General features: G+C 42.0%; 1 protein-coding gene across 2 annotated transcripts; it reads right to left on the reverse strand.

Annotated features, from left to right (window-relative positions):
* Nucleotides 1-1,935: 1,935 nt before the first annotated feature.
* On the reverse strand, nucleotides 1,936-27,130 carry WDR4 (WDR4 tRNA N7-guanosine methyltransferase non-catalytic subunit). 2 transcript variants are annotated; one of them, XM_081858622.1, is made up of 11 exons: nucleotides 26,958-27,130; nucleotides 25,465-25,527; nucleotides 24,070-24,216; nucleotides 22,563-22,719; nucleotides 21,574-21,686; nucleotides 20,701-20,761; nucleotides 18,668-18,766; nucleotides 17,156-17,220; nucleotides 16,128-16,311; nucleotides 14,438-14,507; nucleotides 1,936-12,814 (listed from the first exon to the last, which is right to left on the reverse strand). In XM_081858622.1, exons 1-11 carry the CDS (start codon nucleotides 27,074-27,076, stop codon nucleotides 12,651-12,653), a joined length of 1,242 nt encoding a protein of 413 aa, XP_081714748.1. In that variant the 5' UTR covers nucleotides 27,077-27,130; the 3' UTR covers nucleotides 1,936-12,650. The 2 variants fall into 2 exon arrangements, with proteins under 2 accessions (XP_081714748.1, XP_081714749.1); XM_081858623.1 differs by having other exon boundaries at nucleotides 24,070-24,151; nucleotides 26,958-27,113.
* Between the last annotated feature and the right edge of the window lie 55 nt (nucleotides 27,131-27,185).

The following is a 27,185-nucleotide window of genomic DNA, read 5'->3' on the forward strand; positions in this document are numbered from 1 at the left end:
TATAATTAGTATATTTTTCTGTGGAGAATATACCATACACCCAGTGCCTGAGAAGGGTCTGTGATAGTGAGGGACTACTAGCATGTGTTTTCCATGCTTACAGTTTGAGATTCAGTCTCTGAAACCTCCACAATTAGAAGGGTCTTCAGATGTAGAGCTAGGGAAAACTTTTGCATGTGGACTTCAAGACCTACTTGGGCAGATTAATACAGCGCTTAAATTCACATGGCACCTTTTATTGGACAAAAGCCGGCAGCCTTTTTTGCTGGAATGGGAATTGCTAAGGTTAATGCTGACAGTGTGCCCTTTTAATACTGAACAATGAGAGTTTGGGACCAACGTATCCAACTGAAATGGGCATGGGTTGTTGCTCCCAGGTTACAGAAAGGAACGCCAGGCATGAAGAAACTAAAATGGTACCCCGGTTTAAGAACAGTCCTGTTTACGAACGATTTGGTTTACAAACTCTGCAAAACTGGAAATAGTGTCCAGGTTTGTGAACTTTACCTCAGTCTAAGAACGGAATCCAAACGGTGGAAGGGCACCAGCGGCGGGAGGCCTCATTAGGGAAGCGCGCCTCGGTTTAAGAACGGTTTCAGTTTAAGAACGGACTTCTGGAACGGATTAAGTTCGTAAACCGAGGTACCACTGTAATCTGGTTTGTGCAAGGTCCCCTAGAAAGCCTATGACAGGGACAGGACTTAAGTGCCAGCAACTAGGGCGCCCTGAGCATTCACATTCAGACCCACAGAAGGATTGTTGTACAAGAGAGAGGACTGGGGAATCCTACATCTGGTGAAATTTCCCCTTCTATGCTCTTAGTTCTCCCAAAGTCTAGAGACACATCAGTATTCAAGTAGGAGCCAAGGGAGATATCCTTCCACAGCATCCTGTTGGAAATGTACATGAAAGTAAAGCACAAGATGCAAAATGAAAGGTGTGGCTTATGAAAGATGCCTTGGATTTGCTCTGGGAGAAATGTAATAAATCCCGTTGCACCTCTATGTACTCTTCATGTATGTATATGTTTTAAATGGAGTATGCACTGTACTTTCTACATAGGCTTTTGTTAGGCTGCTTTTAAAGTGAGTTGATAAATCTAGAGTAATGCATAAGGAAGGCGTTGCCGTCCAAGGAAGCTTGTGTCTCCGTTTTGAAGGGCACATGTACTCAAGCCATATGCCTGTGAGCTGCACAGCTGCTTTCCGAATCTCAGTTTGGATTTTAAAAGAAATTGTGTAGGTGGATGCTCAGACTTTCTTCCATGCAAAACAGGAGATATCTTGCTAACACTCAAGCTCCCTTTACCAAAGGATCTCAGTGACTAACACCTGGCTCTCCAGCACTGAATAAAAATCAGTTTGTCACCTTTAAGTGTGACAAAACATTTTGGAACAGCAAACCTTTACTCTTGTATTGTTTGTGTGTAGATGTTTTTTTCTTGGTGATGATAGCTCTCCAATATGTATTTTGGGAGATGGTCCATTACTGCATTTTGATCCATTTCTGTTGACCAGAAATACTGTTCGATCTGCTCTGAAATCCACATGGGATGTGGACAGGCATCCTTAACCAGAGCTAGTAAATTTCTAACGATTCTTCTTCCTGAGTCACACAGCTGAAGAAGCAAGCCACAGATGAAATCTCTCTAGTTTATTACATGCTGTTTGAAGGCACCTGTTCATTGAGTGAACAAAATTTATTATTCCAAACTGTTGTAATTTCTTTTTCAAACAGAAGTAGAATAAATCTGATATTGTCTTCAGCATGGTTGTATTCCTGACATTTGTCAAATGTCCCTGAACTACTGCTATTGTCATCCCAGTATACAAATCAATGTATGTGGAGAGGAGGAACATGGGACTTCAGATCATTAGCTCAGACTTAGTGCACAGTGGGGAATTAGCTATCCAAACAAAAATCCAAAGCTGAGAATCAAAGAAAACACAGTTTATTACAAAACAGAAAGATTGGTTACTGTTCGTGTTGTTACAAAAATAAGACGTTGGTTATTCCAGTTGAACAAGCAGTTCTGACATTACATCTACCAAGTGGTAGAGATTGGATGGATCTAATGTCAGGTATAAAGAGAGAGAGAGAAGTACAAAAGGTGCCAGACAGACATGCATGGAGCTGATTAAAGAGGGGAGTTAGAATGCAAATACTACATACTGCAGTGCCTTGTGAGCACCTGCATGAGAGCTAAAAGGAAAGACGGAGGGAAGGAAAGAGAAGCTGAAGCACAAGTATCACTTATTCCAAGGAAGGAGTAGACCTTCCACCCTACCAGTTCAGTGGGCAGTAGCTCCCACGGGCTTCTAGTACAGTAGAAATAAAATTACCGTACTTTTCCATGTATAAGCAAGGTTTGTTTTACTGTAACATAATGTTCAAAATGGGGGGTCGTCTTATACATGGATAGTGCAGATGGGGAATGAGCGATTGGTTGCAGCGCTAGCAGGAGCTTGTCAGCAGCGGTTGTGCGTGTGATTGGTAGCTGTGGCAAAGGCTGCTGTGGATTGACTACTGTTGTGGCAATTGGGCAATCCCCTCCAAAAAAAACCCTGAAAAAACCTGGGCACTCCTTGTGACGTTAACATAAGAGCGCTGGAGGTGAAATAGTTAAACAGGTTACCCAATCAGAACCCAGGGGGGTGGAGTCAGAGGGACCATAAAACCAGGTCTGGGAGGGGTGAAGGGGAGAGTTCGTTGGGAGTTGGGTGGTTGGTTGGAGTGGGAGTGAATTGGGATAGAGTGTGGGTAGGTTGAGTTAGTGTAGCGAAATAAGCTGAGTCAGGAAGTAGGAAGACAAGTAAATATCTGAGAGGTGATTTAGCGACTGGGAGCAGGTAGCGGAAGTTATAGGTCTGGATAGGCACCCCATGATTGTAATGGACCGATACCGTTTATGAAACCACACACTTGTTAAACTGCAATAAATAAACAGAAGTTTATGTTCCAATTTAACCCTGACTGGACTCGGTATTGTACCAGGTGGGGCCTGGGTGGTGGCAGCAAGAAATAAGATGGTGGCACAGGGATCAATAGACGGTGAAACGTCCGGAGACCCTGTGTGATCACCACACTCCCAACCCAACCTTTTTGCTCAACAACTCTGGGCCATCTCTCCCCATTTTCTTAAATTGGAGGCCCCCCAAATAGGGGTTGTCTTATACACGGGGGCACGTTATACATGAAAAAAATACAGTATGTACACCTACTCTTGTCCCTTAGCAAAAAGGTATGTGTGCCCACAAGGGAGCAATGGACGTCTCTTACAACAGGGCTCATTTACTTGGGTCCCAGTTTGCAGTATGACTTGGTTGGATTTGGTTGACATTTTCCTTAATGGGGAAACATTAGAACCTGTCAAGTGGAGAGAAGTGACAGCTGTAGGCTGCGTAAGTGGCTTAATTGGGATTTCTTCCATTAATGCCCTTAGCAGACCCAATAGTGCTCCTAGCAATCTTTAGGTGGCATGTAAAACATATTCACACAAATTAGTGTCACAGTAGCATGAAGAGGCCATCAATATTTTCTCCTTTCTATAATTTCAGTTCTAACTCTCCCCCCCCCCCACTTTGTTTTTTAATGGATAATGCAGCTCTGCTTAAAGAAGGTTGATTTGCTTCCCAAATGAATAAGCTGATTATATCATATTATAGTGCATTTGTGTAGACAGAACTGTCAATCTGTCAGCTTGTCATCAGATTCTTATAATCTTAACTGTTGAATAGTTTGTAACTGAGCATTAATACTGTAATGGCTTTTCCCCTCACTGAAATATCTGCATCTTAAAAAGGTTGTGCAACAAGTTATCAACAGGCAAGCTTCAAAGTTTGATATACACATTTTTGCTATTGTTTCCCCCTAATACAATGCATTTCTAAATTATATGTGCATTTTTGTACACATTGGTAGGAGAATTACATCACAAAATTCAGAGAAATAAAAAATTTGAAGGATAGTTGCATTTCGGCTTGCATATTGGTCCAAATTAGAGAAGTGTGAATTGGGTAGTTTCTTATTAACATTAAATTTCTTGCCTGTCACTACTGTCAGCTGTCTCCTGCTGCTGTTTTCTGCAGATGCAATAGAGGCGGTGAAGAAAGTCTTCTTCGCCATCGCTATCCCCACTTGGTAGGCTTGACATTGAGCTCTAACCGTGTCCAGTCAGCTTCAGAATGAGTTAATCCGCTACCGGCTCTCTAGCTGTCTCAGTGATTGTTTCATTGCCCTCAGATCCATGGAAAACCATGGGGCTGTCCAGGCTCCATGCAATCAGAGAGGGCGCTTCAGAGCCAAACAGTCAATAGCCCTGGTTAACTCCACATTCCAGCTGGCCACCAGGGGATCAGCTGAAAGGCCATCAACATGGGATAAAGCGTCCCCTACCACTCTTGGAAACCATTCGGATCCATTAAGTGATGGGGGTGGACCCCAGGCTGCATACAGCTGGAAAATCAGTGTGCCTTACCATATATAGGCCCTTCTCCAGCACTGGTAACCTGTGGCCTTGCAGATGTGGCTGAACTACAACTACAGTCATCCCTGGCCACTGGCATACAGGCTGAGTCTGATGGGAGTTGAAGTCCAACAACATCTGGAGGACCACCTGTTCCTCACTCCTGAACTCTGCTGAAAGTGTGGAACATATTACTAGCAACAGTAGACCTGGTCCTTTTCTCAGCTGCCCAGTGAATGTATGAAAAAGACTCTCGTTCCTCCTCAAATGGATCTGATGTACATCCTACATGCACCCGAGCCCCACAATTCACACATATACAGCACCTACATATCCGAACTGCAGGAAATGGCAATCAAGGGGCCTGTGCAATATGACAGATTTCCATGTACAAGATTCCCATTTTCAATATGGACAGAGAGGTCCCTGCTTTATTCACACCACTGAGGTCTGATTTTGCATTCCTATGCCAAGCCGATAACACAGGAAGCTGCTAAGCCATCTGTCAACAAGCAATGCAGAGGGGGGGGAAAGGAGAACCAGATGGAAACATTGTGCTTCCCCTTAAGTGGCTATTGGAAAGTGACACGTAACAGGAGATTCCTTGTAAAATGAAAAATGCTTGAGGTGTACAATGATAGCCAACTAACAGTAACATGTGTTCTTCTTGATAAGGGCTCCTTTTGTGAGGCTGAGTATCCCAATCAGTCTGAAGCCAAAGCTTTGAAATGTGCAGCTGAGGAAGCACATGGAACAAAGTGAAAATGGGCTTCCTCAAGACTGGTTTTTTTAGAGGATTTTCCAGTACGGTTTGCAAGGAGTAACACCTGTGTGATTAAAGTTCAGACTGGAATAAAATCATGGCCAATAAAGCACTGCAAAGCTCTGAAAACAACCAGTCTTCTAAACTATTATACAATGGTATAATCAAATGATATAATCAAATCTGGGCAATTGTTAACAAAACTTAACGTATTATGAAAAGAAGCAAAGAAGGATGAGCACTTAATTTATTAATTTTTAAATGGAGACTATTTATAAATCACCAGACTGCATCAATCCAGGATAATGCTCAGCCATATTTTTTTTTGCTTATTTTTTCCTTTGGCATATATAATTTTTCTTGCTCTTTTTTCTTGTGGTTTTTTTCTTATTGTCAAAGAGAGAATCAATGGACGAAGAGAACTGATCTAGCTCGTACTACTGAATAAACAAATATGAGCAGTCCTTGTATTTTAAAAAGGTCTAGACTAATTTGACCCGCTGTCATACCTGATGGTGGCAGAAGGGCTTGTAATCAGGGAAAGGAACCAGATTTTTAATGAGAAAGTCACCCACCTATTTTTGAATAGTAGATGAAAATACACTGACATAAAAACCGACTTATAAGGCACAGCATAACAGCTGTATTCATGAGCCCACTAGGGCAGAGCCACACTATGCATTTAAAGCTTATTCACTGCACATTCACAAAGCATTCTGGGAAATGCAGTTTGTTAAGGGTGCTGGTAATTGCAGCTCTGTGGTGGGGAAACTACAGTTCCCAGGATGCCATGTGCTTTAAATGTGCATTGAATAAGCTTTATATGTACTTCAGTTGCTGCTTGGGGAATCTCCATTCTGTGATCACATCTTAATTCAATGGATGCTCTGGCCCACGCTGCAGCAGGGATTTCCTATATTACAGTATTATGAAATCTGATGTTTCTAGATCTTCCCGGTCCGACATTTCTGTTCTTACATGGAAACCTTCTCCAACTTGGTACCCTCCAGATTTTTGGGGAGTGCAGATTTACTAATGCAAATTGCCTTGAGATGTCTAATGAGAAATGACCCACAGATATCATAAATATCAATAAATACTAGCATGGCTGTGCTAAAGGCTTGGGCTGATAGGAGTTGCAATCTGGAGGGCACCAGATTGGCAAAGCTTGTTTATGGGACCGATCCACTGCTATGAATCACCTCATTACACACAACACATACGTAAACTTTTTAGTGCTTTAATACATTTTATTAATGTATTAAATACATTATTTATTTAATGTTAAACCACAGAACCTTGGACTTGCCGATCAGAAGGTTGGTGGTTCGAATCCCCATGACGGGGTGAGCTCCCGTTGCTCAGTCCCTGCTCCTGCCCACCTAGCAGTTCGAAAGCACATCAAAGTGCAAGTAGATAAATAGGTACTGCTCTGGCGGGAAGGTAAATGGCGTTTCCATGCACTGCTCTGGTTCACCAGAAGCGGCTTTGTCATGCTGGCCACATGACCCAGAAGCTGTACGCTGGCTCCCTCAGCCAATAAAGCGAGATGAGCGCTGCAACCCCAGAGTTGGCCACAACTGGACCTAACGGTCAGGGGTCCCTTTACCTTTATATATTAAATTAAATTGCCATTTAATACAATACACTGGGTAGAAGTCAGTATCATGTTATTACAACCGTTTTCCATCTGCCACATGCAATGATCCCCCCTCTCCTTCCCCCACGCTCTTTCTGGGGGTCCTCTCATCCTCCCCAGAGCCAATTTCGGGGGGGGCAAGGGCCCCCTTGTGCAAGCTGAAGTCCTTACGCAACACTTCCATTGGTGTGGTGTATTAGATGAACCCTGCACAGTATGTACTTTGAAAATAATTTTTGTTTCCTGTTATCTGTTTTGTGCCTGCACTAGTTAAAGTGAACAGCACTGCCTCTCGTCCTCCACATCCTTTCTAACCTCAAATGTATTTATCTCCCTAAGCCCTTGGGGAGATAAATACACGCCGGGCTCCAAAAGCAACTGAGGTGATGGAACCAACGCAAGTAGTTAAGAAAACTGCAGACCTAGTTTATTTTTTCAACTGCTGCTATTGTTGTGATAGCGGCTCCCTTCTGTTCAATTACAGCATGCACAATTTTGCACCTGCAATTAATTGCCGGCATTTATCCTTCTAACTGTGGGCTAAATTGCAGCTGCAGAAGCAGAGACAGTAACTGAAATGCCGCTGAAGATCAGACTAATATATGCCTCACGCATAACTACATCAGACTTAATTCTATGCTTCGCAGGCTTTTAAAAACCTATTATAAGGTAATTAATATCAAATGTACCGGTACTTCTTCAGCCGTCTTTCAAGCTGAGGATACTCTCAGGGTTTCTTTGTCACCTGAACAATCAGCAAGAGCCACACCAGATCTCTAAAGTCTTTTTGGGAGCCCAATCAGACATGTACGAGTTTGTTAAACATGAGCTGGGCTATAGAGAGAGGGTGGGATAGGTCAACTTTTAATATAAAATGGAGCGCACCTGCCTTACTCACTACTGTGCTTTCAGCTGGTTTTCCCCAGCCCACTTCCAGTGCTGAAAGGGAGCCAGGCAGTGGTGTTGATGGCAAGCAGCAGAATACCAATGAATATTTAGGGCCGGGGAAATGGTAATGTGTGGAAGCTGAGGTGCCAAATGTACATGCAGAAAAATCAGAGCTGAACAGCTCATTTACTGAGGCCCCTGTCTGGAAGCACCTGCATTCTCCTAGAGATGAAATTTAAAATAATTATAATAATGGATTGATTCAAAGAAATGTGAGCACAACTCTGAGTAGAACACTCGGGCACTGCACACTACTCCAGTGCCGGATGAATACTTATTTATTTAGTGTTTCCAAGCCAATCTAATTCCCCAAGGAAATCCTTTTGTTTTTCTCAAAAAAATCCGACAGCTGGGGAAAAAAAGCAAAAAAAAAAAAAAAAATAATCGCCGTTGCTTCAGCATTTCACAGAGCTCCTCAAAGACATGCTCCAAGCCACCTAAGACCATTTTAGAAAGCATCTTCCCCTAAGATAAAGCAGAGACAGTGACTGAACAGAAACAGACACCATAAATAGGTACGGTTGGCGCATACATGGTTAAGTGAGAAATGCAGGCCCCTATTGGACAGTGCCTATGCCGTCACTGGTAGTGAACTTCCTTTCCCAAAGCTGCATCATTACATGAATGGTTAGAACATTTGATTGAGAACTGCTCGCCTACTAGGAGTATTTTTTCAAAACATAGCTCTAAAAGCAGCCCTGTACTGCTGTCTTTCCATTTAAAAAGAAAATTCAGTACGGGGGTGTTTATACTGTCTGTGCATATGTAACACTGGAGAACTCATTCAACCTCTTCCCCTTTCCCCCCAATGGTGAACAGCAACATCTTGAGGGACAACAACCTTCCTCCTCTCTCCACCAAGAGGGCATAAGCCCTACTTGGGTCACTCAGTTCCCATGGAGCAGGAGTAGAACTACTTTCTCACCCTCACCAGTTATGCAGTGGCAGCACACCTAAGGAAGGAAGCCTGTCATACACATGTAGGGTTGTTCACACAATGAGGAGAACCTGTGTACATAGATAAAACTCCCTTTTCCAGACAACACATGTTGGTGGGGTGCCAGCAGGGCCACTGGGACAAGGGGCACTTGTGGCAGCTTCAAAAACTTATTATTTCATGGACAAAAGCTGTAACTTGCATGGCAGAGAATTCCACACATGTTACTTTTTTCTGTCCAAAGGACAGTAACCAAGCCCTTGTGCTGAAAAACCAGGCAACTGGCTTAGTACTGCATCTGAAATATATTTCTGATATATTGCAACTGGAGCTCTCTCTCTCTTTTTAAAGAGAATGAATACATTCTGGAGTCTTAAAAAAACCCCAATACAACTCATGTGCTTATAACAAATGCAACATCTACTATATTTCATGTGCTTTATATTCATTTAAACACACAAAGCACTGACCTAACAATGAAAAGAACAAAGAGCACCAGCATGCAAATATTCTCCTTTATCCTTCCCAACAAAGAATCCACCTATTTGCCTCACAGAATGTGGGTGTGTAACTAAGCAGTGAGTGCTTAACTAGGAAGCAGCAGCTCTGACACAAACAGAACCGTCAGAATGAGAGTGTGTGCTGTAACAAAACACGGTCACAGACCCTTTAATAGACCCTTTTAAGTTGCAATTTGAAGTTTCTTTAGAGCACAGCCTTCCGCATGATGACAATCTCATTTGGAATAGTTTGGACAAAGGAAAGGGAAGAATTACCTACTTACAACTGAACATTCTGATTACAGGCACCAATTGGTACAGCACAAAATGTGACAATTGTTTGGGTGAGTGTTCTGGGCATGGGTTTTATCTGGAACAGGACACCCAGGCGTTTTGATGAAAACTCTTACGAGACAACAAAGGAGTCTGGGACACTCCAATATTTCATTGTGATACCACACAGACTACTTTTTGCCAGGAGCACAGCAAATAAAAGGAATTGCAGATTGCTACTGGACTACAAGGGCTACTTGGCAGTATCTTCCATGCTTTTCAGAAAGACAATACCCAGCTATTGCTTTAAAAGTTCACAGGTTAAATCACTGTTCTCCAACAAAGTATTTCTGTTAGCTCAAGGGTTTCCATTTATGTAATGCAACTTGTCCACTTCCCACACACCCTCCGGAGGGTTGGGGAAAACTGCAGAACATATTTAGGGAGCGTGCATATATTAGTGAAAATAACACATCAAAATGCACTCTATTTGGGGAAATTGCTTTGCAAAAATGTGGCAAAACATATACATCCCAAACAGTGTATACTTGGAGAAATTCACACTAAAATGCTGGACTTTCATGAGGGCTTTGTAAAGAAACTCACAAACTGATGTGGGAATGTGGAGAACTGAACTTAAGACCGCAAAAGCCATCTCAGACCCTATGATATGCAGGTAAGGCGTGGTTACCAAGGACAACCCAGCTGGCAGTGACCTATGACTGGGCCTTTTCAGTGATGCTTTCCCATTTGTAGAATGCCCTCCCTATGAGGCGCATCTGTCTCCATCACTGTCAACTTTCAGGTTGAGAAACACTGCATTAAACTACCAGGAATATTCATAAACCAGAAAATAATCCTATTGAGGTCGATGATTAATCAGCTCAGTAATGGTACAGGCAGTCCACAGCTCTCCACTCCTGCTCACGTTCACCACTGCTTAAGATGCTGCTTGAAACTCAAGGCAAACTTAACAGGCTGAGATTCAACACTGTGTGTAGACAAGCTTTGTGTAACAATTGCAAGTTGAGTTCAGAATCTACCTCAAGGACTTGGATGGCTCCAAACCAGGAGCTGCCCATGTCCTGTGGGGGTTTAGACTCTGAACATTACAAACGTCAAAATTCCCTTTGGTTTCAGAAGCAGTGTGGAAGGCAATGACTTACTGCTCGAGAAAAGGCACCACTATGATATGCTGCATGCACAGAACCACTTGTGCAGTTGTTTTGATCCAGGTCTGGAAACCCTGCCCATTAGACATTGCCAGCAGAAGCCTTGTCAAACCTATAGCCTTTTCTTTCATTTTTTTCTTGATTGTACTATGCAGTTTCCAGGTTCGTTCTCAACAGACCTCCTGATGAGAAATGCCATTCAAAAGCAGCTGGGGCAATCACTACCTGTAACTGTCTCAACCTTATGAAATGGAATTCTGAATACCTTGAAACAGCTGAGATGCACAGGCTGTCTTCTAAGTGACGGAATGCTGTGACCACATTTTACGGCTTGTTTACAGCATATTATTCATTCAGTGATATGCCGCTTGTATGCCAATATGGTATATACTGTATCAGAATACTTCAGCGCCTCTCACATTCTAAAGCAGAATCTATGAAATAAAATCCTTTAACTTTGTATTATTTTTAAAAAAGACACTCAAGCTGGCAAGTTGCAGTCTAAATCACATCTCAAAAGTATGGATACTTTTTCCCATAGTAAAAAGGTCGCCTTAATTTAGTTCAAAAACAAACAAACCCACCCACCCAGCTATCAATCAGAGATTCCTTCAAGAGAAAATTGCCCCGTTGTCAAAGGACAACTCCAGCAATGGAATCCCATTTTTGGTTCAGTAGGTCACTACACTCATCTTACACTACAAAGTAAGGTAAAAGTAAAGGATGGTTAAGTCAAGTCAAAAGTAACTATGGGGTTGTGGCGCTCATCTCGCTTTCAGCCAAGGGAGCCAGTGTTTGTCCACTGACAGTTTTCAGAGTCATGTGGCCAGCATGACTAAACTGCCACTGGTGCATGGAAGACCATGACAAGTGTCAGAGTGCCTAGAAATGCCGTTTACTTTCCTGATGCAACGGTACCTATTTATCTACTTGCACAGGCGTGCTTTCGAACTGCTAGGTTGGCAGGAGCTGGGAGCTCACCCCGTCGCAGGGATTCGAATCGCCAACCTTCCGATCAACAAGCCCAAGAGGCTCAGTGGTTTAGGCTCATTGGTTTAGACTACAGCGCCACCCGCGTCCCAACACTACAAAGTAACTCATTACCTTCACTGTGAAGATATTGTGTTTCCACCAGTTTAAATGCACTGGAGGAGAACTGTGGTTATGCAGGGACTCCACAGTTATGATTTGTTGCACAATGAAGTCACATTATGAAAGGTGAGCTCTGAGAATTATCCAAAGATATTTTGGCTTTGGTCATGTACATCCTTAGCTAGTAACTAGAACAGTCGAAAGGATCACTTCCAACTGGAAGGGGAAGCTAAACTCCAGGGTTGCATGGCACAACAGGATGCAGTGAGCTCCCCAGATCCCCCTGGGGATTTTTGCCTCATAAATCCTGGCTTTTCCCTGCCTGAACCTCCTTGCTGTCGACAGAGGGCAGCAAGGAACAACCACCATTGACTTGTGAAGTGACTGGAAACCTCCTCCATCCATTCCTGCTCTCCACCTTCTTTCTGGACAGAGGAGGACTGAAGGACGTATGGTAGGAATTGTTGGGTGAGCTTTAGGGGCCTGTACTGGACAGAGGGTTCTCACTATGGCTTATGTGGCACATGTACGGAAGCAGAACCAAGAAAGGCTTTCAGCTTGGAGGAGCAAGTTTTGCAGTGTGTCCTCTTCCTCGCCATGCATCACGATGTCATCACCCAATGACATCTACGCTGACAGTCAAGGCAAGCAGCTAGAAGGAGTTTGCAGAGGACATATTTATCACTGACAAGGTAAGGAAGTGTCACCATAATAAGGCTAGACGTGTTAATATTTGCACTTTGTGGAAAATATCAAGCCAGCTTGTTCTTCAGTGTGCCAAGTGATTCAGTAGTTCTCAAACCAGCTTCTTCCAATGCACTGCAAGTCACAACCAAATTTTGCACTGAGCAAGGATGCTGCTCATGTTTTGAGCTTCTTTGTCTGCCCATTTGATTCATGCTGCGGGTCCTTTCTCTTACTCTTCCGCTGCTGAAGTCTCTCTTCTTTCTTTTGGAGGTAAACAGCCATGTTATCAAAAGAAGCCTTGTAGAGATTTTGGTAGCAACTTTCTTTGCCAACGGAGCCTGTAGAAGAGAGAATTGGAACAGGCTCATAGGCATGTGTTTTTCACGCACTGAGGGTCTGTTTTCTGTGCATGTCAAGAAAGGAGACTTAAAACCTTAAAACTGAATTTGTACAACCAATAATAAGCCAATGTGAGTACTAAAGGGGCACTGGGTGCTTTGGGAAGGAGAAAATAGGCAACCACAAATGCTAAGAAAGTAAAAATTGCTTTGTTAGATCAGGCCATGGTCTTGGCTTTCTGCCTTGAACTGTTATCATGATTTTGGGTTTTTTTTAATGACATTAATTAGTACGCTGCCCTGTTACCCCACAGAAGTCAAATGTGTTATAAGAGAAGCTGATATGGCTCAGTAGAGAAGATAATAAAAAATAATAATTTACATATCTATTAGCCTTTCCACTTGACTGGACAACGTTAAGGCTTTGCTAGATTTTCTTTTCAGCAACAATTCATTCAAGGTTTAAATATTCCTCTCCCATCTCGTAACAGAAGAGAAATTGTGATTGTCTGCTGAAGAACTATCAAAGCTGGAGGGGGGCAGACAGCTATTAACATTTTGACAATAAAAAGATAACTACCTTTTCTATAGGGGTAAAGACACTAATTAAGCATCTGGAACTATCAAGCTCCCTTGTGCTAATTAGCTGCAAGAATCACTGTAATCTTAATAGCCCCTTTCCCCCAGCTGCTGATACACTTAGGATCTCTGCATGAAACTATAATTTGAGATCTAGGAAAACTATTTTGCTATGTTCTCACATTATTCAATGGTTCTTTTGAGGGTACTATTGATTAGCTGGATTTTTTAGATCTCACCTGACCTCAACAGCTCAAGGCAGCATGTAACAAAAACCAAAAAAGAGCCAGCTACCAAAGTATATTACTTTCTCTTTTCCACAATGCTGAGGAACCTTAGCATCTTTGCCACATGACCCCACCCTGTTGCAAAGGTTTCTGGGAATGTACACTCAGTCCAAGTGCTTAGGCTATTGGACCAAAACAAGGTGTACCCATCACAGTCTTGTGGCTATAAATTGCAAAGTTGTGTAGTGGATGACAAGTTGGGGGATGATTGCTCATCATTACAGATTTTCTCAACGTGGGAATTCCCGATTAGCTTTCAAATTATGTTAAATGTAACATCAATTAGCCTTTGGTCAATTAAACAATCTATGGCCATTTAAACTGTGGGAGGGGTTATTGTTTTTGTTCTTTACTGTTATATGTATTTTTGTATTTCTATATTGTAAAACACCTTGTGAACCTCAGATGAAGGGTGGTATAGAAAATAAATAAATAAATAAATAAATAAATAAATAAATAAATAAATAAAAATAATAATAATAATAATAATAATAATAATAATAATAATACTACCCTGGCTTTATAATACCCTTTCCACTCCCTTTCTCCCTCACATAATTACTCCAAAGGCTTGCCCAACATACCAAATCTCAGCTGACAGCAGGGATGGGTGAACTTCCATGCACTTCCACTCTCAGAACCAAGCCTCCTCAAAAAGTTACTTTTTATGAATGCTGTGAGATGCACTCTCCTCAAATCCTATCTTGACACCCCCTTTAAATGGTGTCTTCTTGGCCTTTATACTCAACCGCCTTACCTTCAAATGCTGTCCAGTTGTCACGGATGCACTTTGACATTTTAATCAACCCTCTCTCTTCAGTAGAAGACTGAAAAAAGGAAAGGACAACTCTTGAAATCCCCATATTAAGCGCATCGATTTTCATACCGGAAACCATGTGCTGGGCACAGCCCTCCCAAAATCTTCCATGATTTGCCCCAAATTGTGTGTGTGTGTGTGTGTGTGTGTGTGTGTGTGTGTTTCAATCTTTTCACAAAGAGAATCTGACAACAAAAGAAGGAACAGGCATTCCACTCATATTTTCAGATAAAGAAACCAAAGTAGCCCTTTGTCATTATTGTATTGATCACCAGGCTGAGCTCTGGCACTGTGCCTTAGGCTGCTGTATATTGACCAGCATGAAAAATAAAAATGAAACATGCTATTTACATGCTACCCGTATTTTTCCCTCTATAACACGCAGATTTTTTTCTCCTAAAAAGCAAGGGGAAATGTCTGTGCGTGTTATTGAGCGAATGTGTGGTCCCTGGAGCTGACTGTCCCAAGTACAGGGCAAAAATCAGGCAAAAATCATATCGCGCCATCACGGAGGAGAGAAGGCTGCTGCTTTCCTGCATTCTGCCTCAGGGTCTTACTGCCCACCCACTTCTGTTTCGTTACTGTGTTTGCTCAAACGGAACAAAGAGCAGGCAAATCCCCTCCCCTCCAGGCAAGCAGAGGGGAAAGCAGAGCGTCCTTCCCTCTAATTCCTCTCCGTGCTCCGGTGCTGCTGCTGCTGCGTCTAGGGACTCGCAGGCAGCGGAAAACTTGCAGGAGAGAGGGGGGGCTGGCTTGGGTGGGGGGACTTTTGCCTTCCTTCCCCCCCCTTTAAACTCCTCTCCTGCATTCTTAGCCAGCTGCTTCTCCGCACATCCCTCTCGTGCTCCTTGTCCCTTCTATGTTTTTCCTTCCCTCCCCACTTAAAACGTGGTTACAAAGCACGGATCCACATGGATCCTCAGGATCTTTGCATTGGGTCACCCCAAATTCACCGTCAGATCATATAGCAATGATCTGATGCAAAAACAGGGCTGCAATGGTGCAAAAACGTGGTTACAAAGCACGGATCCACATGGATCCTCAGGATCTTTGCATTGGGTCACCCCAGATTCACCATCAGATCACATAGCATGTCCATGGCTACAGCCTGCACCCAAAAAAATCACGCACCCACTGTTGCCTGGGGCTGCAATGGTGCAAAAACGTGGTTACAAAGCACAGATCGACATGGATTCTCAGGATTTTTGCATTGGGCTACCCCAAACTCACCGTCAAATCACATGTCTGTGGCCACAGCATGAAGCACAAAAATGATACATCCACTGTTTCATTCAGATTTTTTTTTTCTTGTTTTCCTCCTCTAAAAACTATGTGCGTGTTATGGTCAGGTGCGTGTTATCGAGCGAAAAATACGGTATTTGATTGGGCAACCATATCTACACCATGTTCTTCTCAAGCTTGAGAGTGTTTATTAAAAACTGGTAACACTGTCAAAGGATGTTGCCAAATGGATTCAACCAGTGCTACCTAGCCTTATGTGCACAGATATTAAATAACTGGCTCCAAGCCAGCTCCAGTTCAATGCCCTTTTCCTGTATGAGTATCCCAAAGTTCTTTGCTTGACACCATAGCAGGGGAAGCCCAGCTGTAACCAGAAAGCTCCTCTCACCTGCCACTGTCCATTCACAGTCTGATAGAACAGAAGAGGTGTTTGCATGTCCTCCTGCAGAATCCAGAGCCCCCCTGTTTTCTCAAATGCAATGGCCCAGCCTTTGCAGATCAAGGGGATGTTCTGCTTGTGAATGAGTTTCTGAGTCTCAGGGTCAAGCTGGAAGATGGAAACTGTGGGAAGACTTTTCAGAAATGATCAGTAATGATTAGGGCTATCATTTTTACAGAGCAAATTTTGCACGCCAAGATTGCCTAGCAGGTTAAAACACGTCAATCAAAACTCTTAGAGACCTTGTGTAAAGTGATTGTTGATTTGCCCCAAATTTCACATAAGGCTTAAATGTACAGATTCCTTCCGGTCTTGGCCAATGCATGCAATATGATCACCTCGTAGAGCAGGGATGGGGAACCTGTGGGGCTCCAGATGTTGCTGGACTACAGTTCTCATCATCTCTGATCTAGGGCTGGGGCCGATGGGAATTGGAGTCCAACAACATCTGGAGAGCCAAAGATTTCTCATCCCTACTGTAGAGGTCAAAGCTCAACAACTTTGCTGACGCCTCCCTAGAAGAAGCTCAACAACTGTGGATGTTCCTCCCCCGAAAAAGCTCAACAACTTTGGGTCTCACTCCCTGTGAGTGATTGTTTATAAGGTCCCCTTATGGTTCTTCCTGACCAACAAGAATGTCCAGTTCATGGTAGCACACATCTCAAGATAAATGCAGGAGAACTGCCCATGTTCTAAGAAGAGATTTCCAAACATGCCGTGGATACAGCAAAGCTAATGTAGCAATGCGAGCATCAAACAAAATCAACTTCATTATATTATATGAATTCAGACAGGCTTAATATTATTGAAGCAAAATATTATTATCATGAACAAAGAAAAATCCACATTCTAGGGGGCCATGACTACACTGCTTCCACAGTAATTTTAAAGCAACAGATATCTGACATGCCTAATAATGAAATTATGTAATTTGGCTGTTGCTTCCACAGTAATTTTAGATATTCTTTTCCTCTTACCAGTCATATAAAATGGCAATGTAATTTCCTTCACAACAATAGGCTGTCCTGGAGACTGCATACTTCTGAGGAGGGAAAAGCAGATGCAATTAGAAATTTCTCAGGCAAGATAGTTTGTAGGGGAAGAAGAGAAGGTAACAAAGAGAAAATCTTCATGTCAAATTCAAAAGCCCTCTTCAGGTGATCAAAGGTCCATACTCAAACTGGATAGGGAGTTTGAGTATTTCAGCCCTCTTCTCTCCTTTCCAAGTTGAGCATGAAGATCCTGAGGGGCGGGGATTCTAACTGGATTTAGTTGAACGTGGTTAGTATCCTTCCCACAACTAGGAACTATGTACAGTTGCTGTAGCATAACGGTTGGGAGAGGAGGAGGTGAGGCCAGCATTCATGCTCCCCACCCCAGTTTGAGTCCCCAAAAATTATTATGAATGCCTGAGGACTAAAGTCTTATACTAATCACAGCAAGAGTCACACATCACAGCCAAACTGCACAGCCCCCTTCCACATTATTGTCCTGAATCAAAGGCAGGCAGGTAAAAGGGAAGAGTAAATGTGCAAGACTGAAGGTGCCCATGACCATATTTAAACGGTGGATCCCAAGTATGCAAAAGTGTGTGAGGGGACGACAACAAAAAGTTGTCTTCAACACCCAGCACCAGTGAAACCAATAAGGGAAGCCTATAGCCAAAATAATTACCTTGCTTAGCTAGACTGGAAGCTCTCATGGTGGTATTCAGGGTTGGCCCGGCTTTCCTAGATATTATTATGCTGGGATAATCTAACCTTATACTTGTGTGAGGTTAACAAAAAGAAAACATAAATATTCTCAAAATTAGTTTTCAGTTTATTTTTGCCCATGATTTTTGTTTGCATGTTTGGTTCTGTTCTTTGCTTGGATACTTAATGCTGGATGATGACCCACAGGAACCCACAGTTTGATCTAATGGGTTGGGTGCCTGCCTTCTTCTCACATTATAACTCAACTTCTGGATGCAATTGCTGCCCTTACAGCACCAGCCCATATGCCCCTTAGGAAGAGAGGTATGCAATTTTAGCACGTAAGATTGCAATGTGTATGCACGTAGACAAAAAAACGCCTATTTCATATCACCAATTCAAAGCAATTCAAGTACAAGAAAAGGTTGACAATTAAATGAAGGATGAAATAGATTCTGAAGCATTTTTAAAAAATAAATAAATCTGCAAACACTCGAAGCTATTTCACTCCAGACCAACAGCTTTTCAGAGCAGCGCAATGATTTTATTCTCAATGTAATCTTGAGGAGAAAGGCGGCCAAAAGGTTTGTGGTGCTTTGCACATTGTGTTGCAGAACTACAAAAAGCCCTCCTTGTCATTCTGGGATTAGATTTTCTGTAGTTTAAAGTCTACTCTCACCTCACCTACACATACCATTCTGAAAGCAAGTTTGCCTGGAAAGAGAGAGAGAGAGAGAGAGAGAGAGAGAGAGAGAGAGAGAGAGAGATTCACATGTTCACAGAAAAATGCACTACCTTCTCATTTGGGGGAGCCTCAGATGCACTCAAACTATTCAGATGACAGCGGTGCACTTCCTTCCCACTTTTGTATTCCCAGAGCCTCAATGTGCAGTCCTGGGGAAGGGGGTACAGTTCAAAAGAGAGAGGCTGATTAACACCACTTCTGTCAAGAAGAAGACAGCCATACATGTATGCACACACTCTTTTTTTAAAAAAAATAATTTTTATTAACCGGCCAATCAAATCAAATCAAATCAAATCAAATCAAATCAAATCAAATCACATCACATAAATTCCGAATTACAAAGCCGAATTTTAAATTTTGTTGAGGGGACCCATATTTCAAGATCCGAAGGGGGATTCTGATCATCTTCTTGCTACTGCGTTAATGTCCAAATCAGTCCCAACAAAGTTCATAATTCTATCCAGTCTTATCTTGCTGTTTCCACATCACCTCTTGTTCATATATTTTCTCTTTTTCCTTTATGATCTCTTCTGATGGTCTCCTTAAGCTGATAAACACCAATAATAATCCTGTGTGAATTTTTCCGTTCTTCAAATCCTCAAATCGAGATGGTTTCCATATATCATCACCTTCATAGGTAACATCGCTCTTTCCATCATTAATCTCACAAAACTGTCGTTCTGAAGTCCCACTGAGGAGTTTCACCCACAATATAAAAACAGCTCTATTTCTCTATTTCTCCTCTCAGACTTAAGTCCTCCGACAGAACTTCCCAATATGGCGACGGCACTTTTAACTGCGTCATTCCAAAGCCCTTATACATTCCAAGCTCTTCTCAAAACATGCTTTGGTTCGAAAGTTTATCTCCACACAGCCTTAAATCCACAGCTTAAGTCCTTAAAACGACATTTCTGGCTTGTGTGTGTGTGGGGGGGTGTTCTTGTTTAATCACATAGAAGAAAGAAAGTAAGGTTTTTTCCCCCTCCCCCATCAGTCCCTTTGCCATACCGAGTCTTGGCGTATCTTCTCGTGATTTATACTTGCTCCTTCGACTCTTCTTGTTTTATCAGAGATATCTTCTGTTAGCAGTCTTTACTCCCCCTTCTTCCTTGAAATATGTGCATTCACTTAATCCAAATTGTTTCTTTTGAAGTTCTTGCAGCTAGTGGCGCGGATCAGAGACGACGTCCAGGAGCGCCGAAATCCCACAGGAGGGCATTGTGCCTAGTGCCCCCATCCCCACAAATTCGGGAGTGGTATAGGGCACAGCAGGCAAGGGCAATCCCACCCCACAATCCTGGGGGGGGGTAGGGAGGCTATTTACCCCCATCACAGCCTCCAAATTACCTCGTGTGGGTCAGAGAGATGTTATTGTCAGCCATCTTCTGATGCGCCCCCTAGTGGCCCCATGTATGCACACACTCTCAACAGAATCAGATACCTGAGGCCTCTCAGATGTTGTTGGGCCACAGCTCCTATCAGCACGGCCAATGGTCAGGGATGACCAAAGAGCCAAGCTTTAAATCCCCACACAGCCATGAAGCTCACTGTCTGAGAGACAATGACTGGCCCAAGGTCAATGCCACAGGATTGTTGGAAAGATAAAAATGGGAAGAGAACCATTTATGCCACTTTGAGCTCCTTAGAGGAAAATATGGGACAGAAATGCAATAATGATAATAAAATAAAAATAAAAGAATGGGAGTTGTAGTTGAGCAACATGTGACAGATCACAGGCTCCTCAGTACTACTCTACAAAGTGAAAAAGGCCTACTCTTAAAATGCATACAACTTTAAATGGCAAAACCATACAACACAAAAATGCAGCAGTGTTCTGTGAACATTCATTGTAGTTATGTTTTACATTTCCTTATTATGGTAATCAGGATTAGATGATCCTAAGAAAGGACTTAGAAAAGTTGGTAGCTTCCTTCTCACCTCCCTAAAGGATGCTCCTGTTCCAGAAACGTGTTTAGAGAAGGAACATAAAGCAACTACAGTATTTTACCCTCAGCAAGGGAGGAAAATGTGTAAGCAACCTACTAAAATTCCAGATGTAAAATGCCTCAGACAACATACATACCCCAGAAGCTGATAAGAGAAGTTCTGGATAGTTTGGTATGACAAATATTTTGCTGACAAATCTAGGAGAGAAAAAAAGGTCAATATTTGTGGTGTACCCTCCTAATGCAAGCAAAAAGTAATAAAGTGTGAGGTGAAACATCAGCATAGCAACAGAAGGCTCTACACTGGATTAGATCACTATGTTATCTTTTAGGTCAGGAAAAATGCACACGAACCAATTAACTACCAGTATCACTGTTTAGAAAATAGATTAGAAAGAGCAAAACCCAAACGATGAAAAAGTGCCAGAGCAGCACATTATAAAGAGTTTTCTGGGACAGGGGAAGATTGTAGTGCAGTATTCAAATGTACTCAATAATGAAAGCCGCCTGACATGAATTTTGATTAATAGAGAGTTGGAAAGGCTCCACTGCGTGAGTCTGTGTAAGTGGGAGCTCAACTCTTAATGTTGTCCTTATCTGACAGAACCAAGAGCTTCAAGGGATGCAGCATCTCATCCAGACCAGCTCTTTGGGCTTAGAGAGCAATTCCTGAAGAGCCTGGACAGGTCCAACCTCTTCTTGAAACTCTCTAGTGTGGGTTGGTGGGAATCCACAATCTCCCACCAGCTTAAGGGTAGCCATCATGGTGCCCTCTCAGTGTTGCTGGACTCCAGCTCCAGCCAATCCCATGAACCCCAGCACACATGGTCAATACACAGGGATTGTGGGGGTCACGGTCCATCAACATTGACAGGGCACCCCACTGGCTAGCTTGCTGTGTAGCACTGATCTTAAAATATGTCTTCCTACCTCCCCTCTCCCCGCCCCCCTTATAAACAGGCCTTTCTTCCCTTTTCCTCATGTTGCAGACTTTCTACAACTGCACTTACTCTCTGTGTCCCAGGCAGAAGGACACAATGTTATGTGGTGCTCTAGTCAAACTAACTCGTATCTTCTCATCACGGTCAGCGGTCAGGATATACTGGTCATCGGGACTCAGCGCCTAATGACACAACACAGGTCACCATGAAACAGCCCAGGAGGCTTTGCAGCATGCAGACACATATGGGAAATAAGTACACATCTACCAGTTTGGTTTCAGATTGACAAGACTTGGAAAAAAGTCTACAAAAGCTACTAGTCTTGAACATTTTGCTGGCCTGTTTAGTCACACTTGTCTGTGCTTATTTGTAACACACTGTGACACACAGAAAGAACTACATTTTCTTCCAAATTACAAGTTCTCCTGAAGTGAGTAAGAGTCCCCTGGAGATGACCCTTACTCACTGCAGGCAGAAAAACTAGGGGTTCTTGACAATCCTGCCACACAAAACATTAAAATGTTGGTTAAATTTATGATGCAAGCAAAAGCTGAGTAAATTTTAAATAAGTGATAACCAAAGATAATAATAATCTGGCTATCTATCTGGTTTTGCTCAGAGCAGACACATTGAAAATAATGAACACGACTAACTTAGGTCCCTTAATTTTAATGGCATTACTCTGAGTAAAACTTAGTTGACTATCAGCCATTGTTTTCAAATGAGGTAGCTGAAACTTCATATTTAACAATAGGCTTACAACCCAAACTTATTTTAGATATCTTAAACATTGTTATACTATTCAAACCCATTCAAACTAAGTCTTCTGGATTGTTTACAAAACAATATAAAGGAATAGTCAAACACAGAACACACGTTTATGTTGAAAATAGTTTTGTTGAGTTCACTGAGATTTTTCCACTGTAACTGTGCAGACCCAATGAATTCAGGGGAAATTAATTTAAAATGAACATGCTTAGGACTGGGCTGTATATTTATGCTTGGGACTCTTCTTTAAATAAACAGAGATGGTATTGAGCCAGAAATTGCATACATACCACATCCAATAGAAGAGACAAGTGACCAAGTTCAATTGTTCCTGCATTTTCAGGCTCTGTTGTTGAGTACGAATAGACATCACCTGATTTGTCAGCAACTAGTATCTTATCTTCTGCAGCTGTTATAATCAGGGAAGTACATCTTCTAATGACAGACCTGGAATGAAGAATTGACACTAATTAGGATCCAAAACTTCCTCTTTGGAAGATTAGCCTTTATAGCTAAATTATGTTTGCACATCACATTCTGATTGCTAAATTTGCGGGGAGGGAGGCATTTTCCCAGAGAATGGCCACATTATTTGCATGAAGATCTGCAGAAACTGAAAGAAATGAACAATGTGTTTGGATCATGTCACAAACTTTATAGCAGAACAAACCTATATGATTTGACTCCTTACTAGTAAGTACCTGAAAAGGGTTATTGGTAGCCAGGGGAAATAAGGCACTGCAGCTACAGAATTTTAGAAAGCCTGCCCTTTGGTCTTTCTGGAAGTGGTAACAGAAGATCTCAAAAGAGAAGGGCATAATAATCCCAGTGAGAATCCAGCACCAAATGAGTTTAAAGGGTATGCATGCAGCACAGTTCTAAATCCCAGGAATAAAATTCATTCATTCATTTATGACCACTCTTAACCTGACCTTAATCTTAATCCCACTTTAACCCTACTCTTATTCCCATCACCACACACTGGACTAGCAAAAAAAGGACTCCTTTGCTTTGTCCCTATTTTTCCCCAACTTTTAAATGAATATAATTTGACACATTCACCCACAATGTAGGCTCTTTTTAGAGCTGAAAGGAAGTATAAAAACATTTTTTAAAAAAATTAATAAACTTATGATACCAAATAAATTTCTGTTCTTCATACTGTGTTGGGAGGTGGGGGGCCCTTTTATCTGAATTACGGAATGGATATAATGTATAAAGTCACAATATAGAGAGTTCATGATAAGGTACCTGTGAAATCTTGCACATTTTTAGTGAGGATTATCATGACAAAGAACAAAGTGATTGTGAAATCATCTGAGTTTCAAAAACAACTTGCAGTGTAGTGCAACAAAATAAATAACTTATGTTACAAGGCTGCTCTTCAGCTGTAATAAAATAATACAACCAAACAAACAAATAGCAGGCAGCTAAAACCAGCATAAAGATAAAACACAGCAGGCTAAAACCAGATTTTATTTAATCTCTTCAAAACATTCCAAAATTTAATCACCAATTTAGCTTAAGCCTTTTGTGAACTGAAAAAAGAACTAGGTGCGCTGTAATGACAGAGTTTTAGGCTTGGGTGAGGGAGATCTGAGTGACTTTGACCAAACAACATAGGTTGGCCAGCCCTGCACTAGAGGAAGTGAAGTACACCAATAATTGGTAACTTTTCTATCAGTAAAGTTAAATATATCTGATCAGTTACAGAAAATGATCAAGAAATGTAAAGAAGTTTGTCTTAAAACAGCTCTTATTTATATTTGGGTACAAATAGTGCCTTCCTTTCCATACCTTACACTCAGACATTCCCAAGACGGTTTCGTACGAAAAAGGATAAGTCGTTTGTTGTCATCAGTCAGAGCAAAGTAGGTTCCTGATGAAGAAAACGTGCAGGCAAGGATATCATTACTTGCTTCACTCGCTGACTTTCCATCATCTCTAAAAACAACGAGAAAGAAAAAAAATATTCAAGACCTAGAGGTTTTGCACCCAGTTACCTCAGACTGCTAAGAACAGCAATTGCTATTTAGTAGGTTTGATCAATACAACATTCATTTATTTACTAGAGTATCTGTACTACTAAGTCAATGGATACCTTATGGAATTATGTTTTTTATTATTTCAGAGGGTGTCCTTCCTTCCACTACTGTGCAGTAAGATCAGATTTTTTTAAAAAAAAACTTTACACACCAAATCCTTTCTTACAAAAAATGGTGCAGGCAGCACTCATGGTCGAAATAGAGATGTCTATAGCCCACCCCCAAATGACCACTTAAGAGAGTGTCAGATGATGGGGTAGCAGCAAAGAGACCTTCCTTCTTATTTTTTAAAAAAACATTTTATGGCTAGGGGGCAGCCAGTCAGGAATATACATGGTTGGAGATATCCACTGTACTATTTTTACTTTAAAATAGCAGAACAGTACCAGTGTGGTGTAGTGGTTAAGAGTGGTAGACTCGTAATCTGGTGAACCAGGTTCGCGTCCCCGCTCCTCCACCTGCAGTTGCTGTGTGACCTTGGGCTAGTCACACTTCTCTGAAGTCTCTCAGCCTCACTAACCTCACAGAGTGTTTGTTGTGGGAGAGGATGGGAAAGGAGATTGTTAGCTGTTTTGAGACTCCTTAGGGTTAGTGATAAAGCAGGATATCAAATCCAAACTCTTCTTCTTCAGTACTCATTCCCAAGTAAATGCACTGAGCAGCAGAGCAGCAGAAGCAAGCACCATTTTATCTGTGTTGGTGCTATGATTTAAGTGAGATTTAAGCATATGCCCAGCACACTTTTTATTATTAGGATAGTCAAATAGTTTTTTGCTTGATATTTTTTCTCCAACTGATCAAGGATGTGGAAGTACTTGTAAAGTGAGGAATGGTGGTGGATGGGAGAAATATTAAATTATGTGGTTCACAACTGAAGAAAAACACACGACGATTTAAAACCCTATCCCATACCGGATTATTGAGTCCAAGGTTTAGAATCACTTAGCTGCATCACTGCATATAAGTAGTTTGTACTCCTCAATTTGTTTTTGTATTTTATGTGACACTGGTGGTAGAGGCAACATTTATTCTCAGCTACAAACAACAACTCTAAGAGATGTAAATGTCATATTCAACAGAGTTTCTGAATAAATGGGAATGCAGTGGATTTCCCACTGCGGATTAAGGAAAATTTAAACAGTCTTACCCTTGATTCTGTTGAAGTTTCTCTGTTGTTGTGGAACAGTCATAAATGAAAATATCTTCATTCCTGGAAATTATATAATTACATCAGGTCAGTATTTTCCAATAAGTATAGTATCAGTTGTGTCGCATCTTACTTACCATGTCTTTTTAAAGAGTAAAATATCAAAATGAATGAGGTTTTCTGTTTCATTTTATTGCAGAGGAACATAGTGGTACCTCGGGTTACATATGCTTCAGGTTACAGATTCCGCTAACCCAGAAATAGTACCATGGGTTAAGAACTTTGCTTCAGGATAAGAACAGAAATTGTGCAGCGGCGGCGCGGCAGCAGCAGGAGGCCCTATTAGCTAAAGTGGTGCTTCAGGTTAAGAACAGTTTCAGGTTAAGAACGGACCTCTGGAACAAATTAAGTACTTAACCCAAGGTACCACTGTATAGACTTGGAAAATACTAGGGCAGAAAATGCAGAGAAGTTTTAGAATCTTTTATGAAAAGTATCTTTTACATAGTTCTTTTTTTCAAACTTCTGCATTATTACCACAGATGTTAGGACCTCTCTACCGTAAATGTAATTAAATGGTCCATTATTTATTGGCCAGAGACTGATACAGAGCTTCCTTATAGCACAGCTTTATACATGTCCACTCAGAAGTATATCCCATTGAGTTAAATGGGATTTACCCATTTCACGGTTCAATTACAGAATCCCTCTATTAAGAGGGATCAGGTAGTAACCATGGGAAGTTAGAAAACAATAGGAGTGGAGACCTATTGTCAGCACTAACAATACACTGTCTACCTAGAGTAGCTGACTCAAAATAAAGCAGCTCATTATATAATATATTGAAACCCAAGTGATCATATATTTTCAGAAGAGCAGTGAGTAATACATTCTCCAAAGCAGAAAATGTGCAGAAAATAAGAAGCAGAGAACGTGTGTACCCTGATTACTTTTACTCCTGAAAGCATTATCTATTTTGGAACCTTTTTAGCAGGAAGAAACATGTAAATTCAATCATCCTAAATCTATAAGGCTGGGGAAAGGCTGTCCACCCCCTTTATCCGACCAGCATTTCATTTGTCGGAAGAGCACTGCAGCCTATTTCTTCTAATTATACAGATCAGCGTTGTCACTCAACTTTTCTAAGCTGACCAGCATTATGCACACTGACCAGCTGCCTGGATAAACTGTGTGCACACTGCCACCGGTTATTGATCCTGGCCCACTGTGAGTATAAAAGGGGGGCAGCTTTGAAGTAACTGATCAGAATTAAAGGGTACACCCGGTTACCGCTTTACACACTCCGTTAAATAAACACACAACCCTTCTCACACAGCCGCTGCCTTACAGCGGAATCTTAACCGTGCCTACTCAGAGTAAGTTCAATGGTAAATGCGGTTAGGGCTGCAGTCTCAGCAGATATATAGACAAGACGACGGGAGAGCGAGGCGAGAAGAGGCTGAACAGGAGCTCCTCGGCCCGGTTTCACTCACCCCGGCTCTTTGTAAAAGGCCGCCAAGAGCTTGGCTCCACCGGTGACCACCATCAGGTCCCCGCAAACCGCCAGCTCCGGGGAAGAACCCGCAACCCCGGCGGGGTCAGCCGCCTCCATGCCCGACAACAGAGCCGCGTGCGGGAAACCACACAGCCGTCGCCGGCAAATGACGTCACTGCGGAACTCCTTGGCAAGGGCCCCTCCTCCCCTGTTGAGGAACGGGAAT

This window comes from Podarcis erhardii (assembly GCF_964252035.2).
Source record: "Podarcis erhardii genome assembly, chromosome: 4".
Taxonomy (NCBI): domain Eukaryota; kingdom Metazoa; phylum Chordata; class Lepidosauria; order Squamata; family Lacertidae; genus Podarcis; species Podarcis erhardii.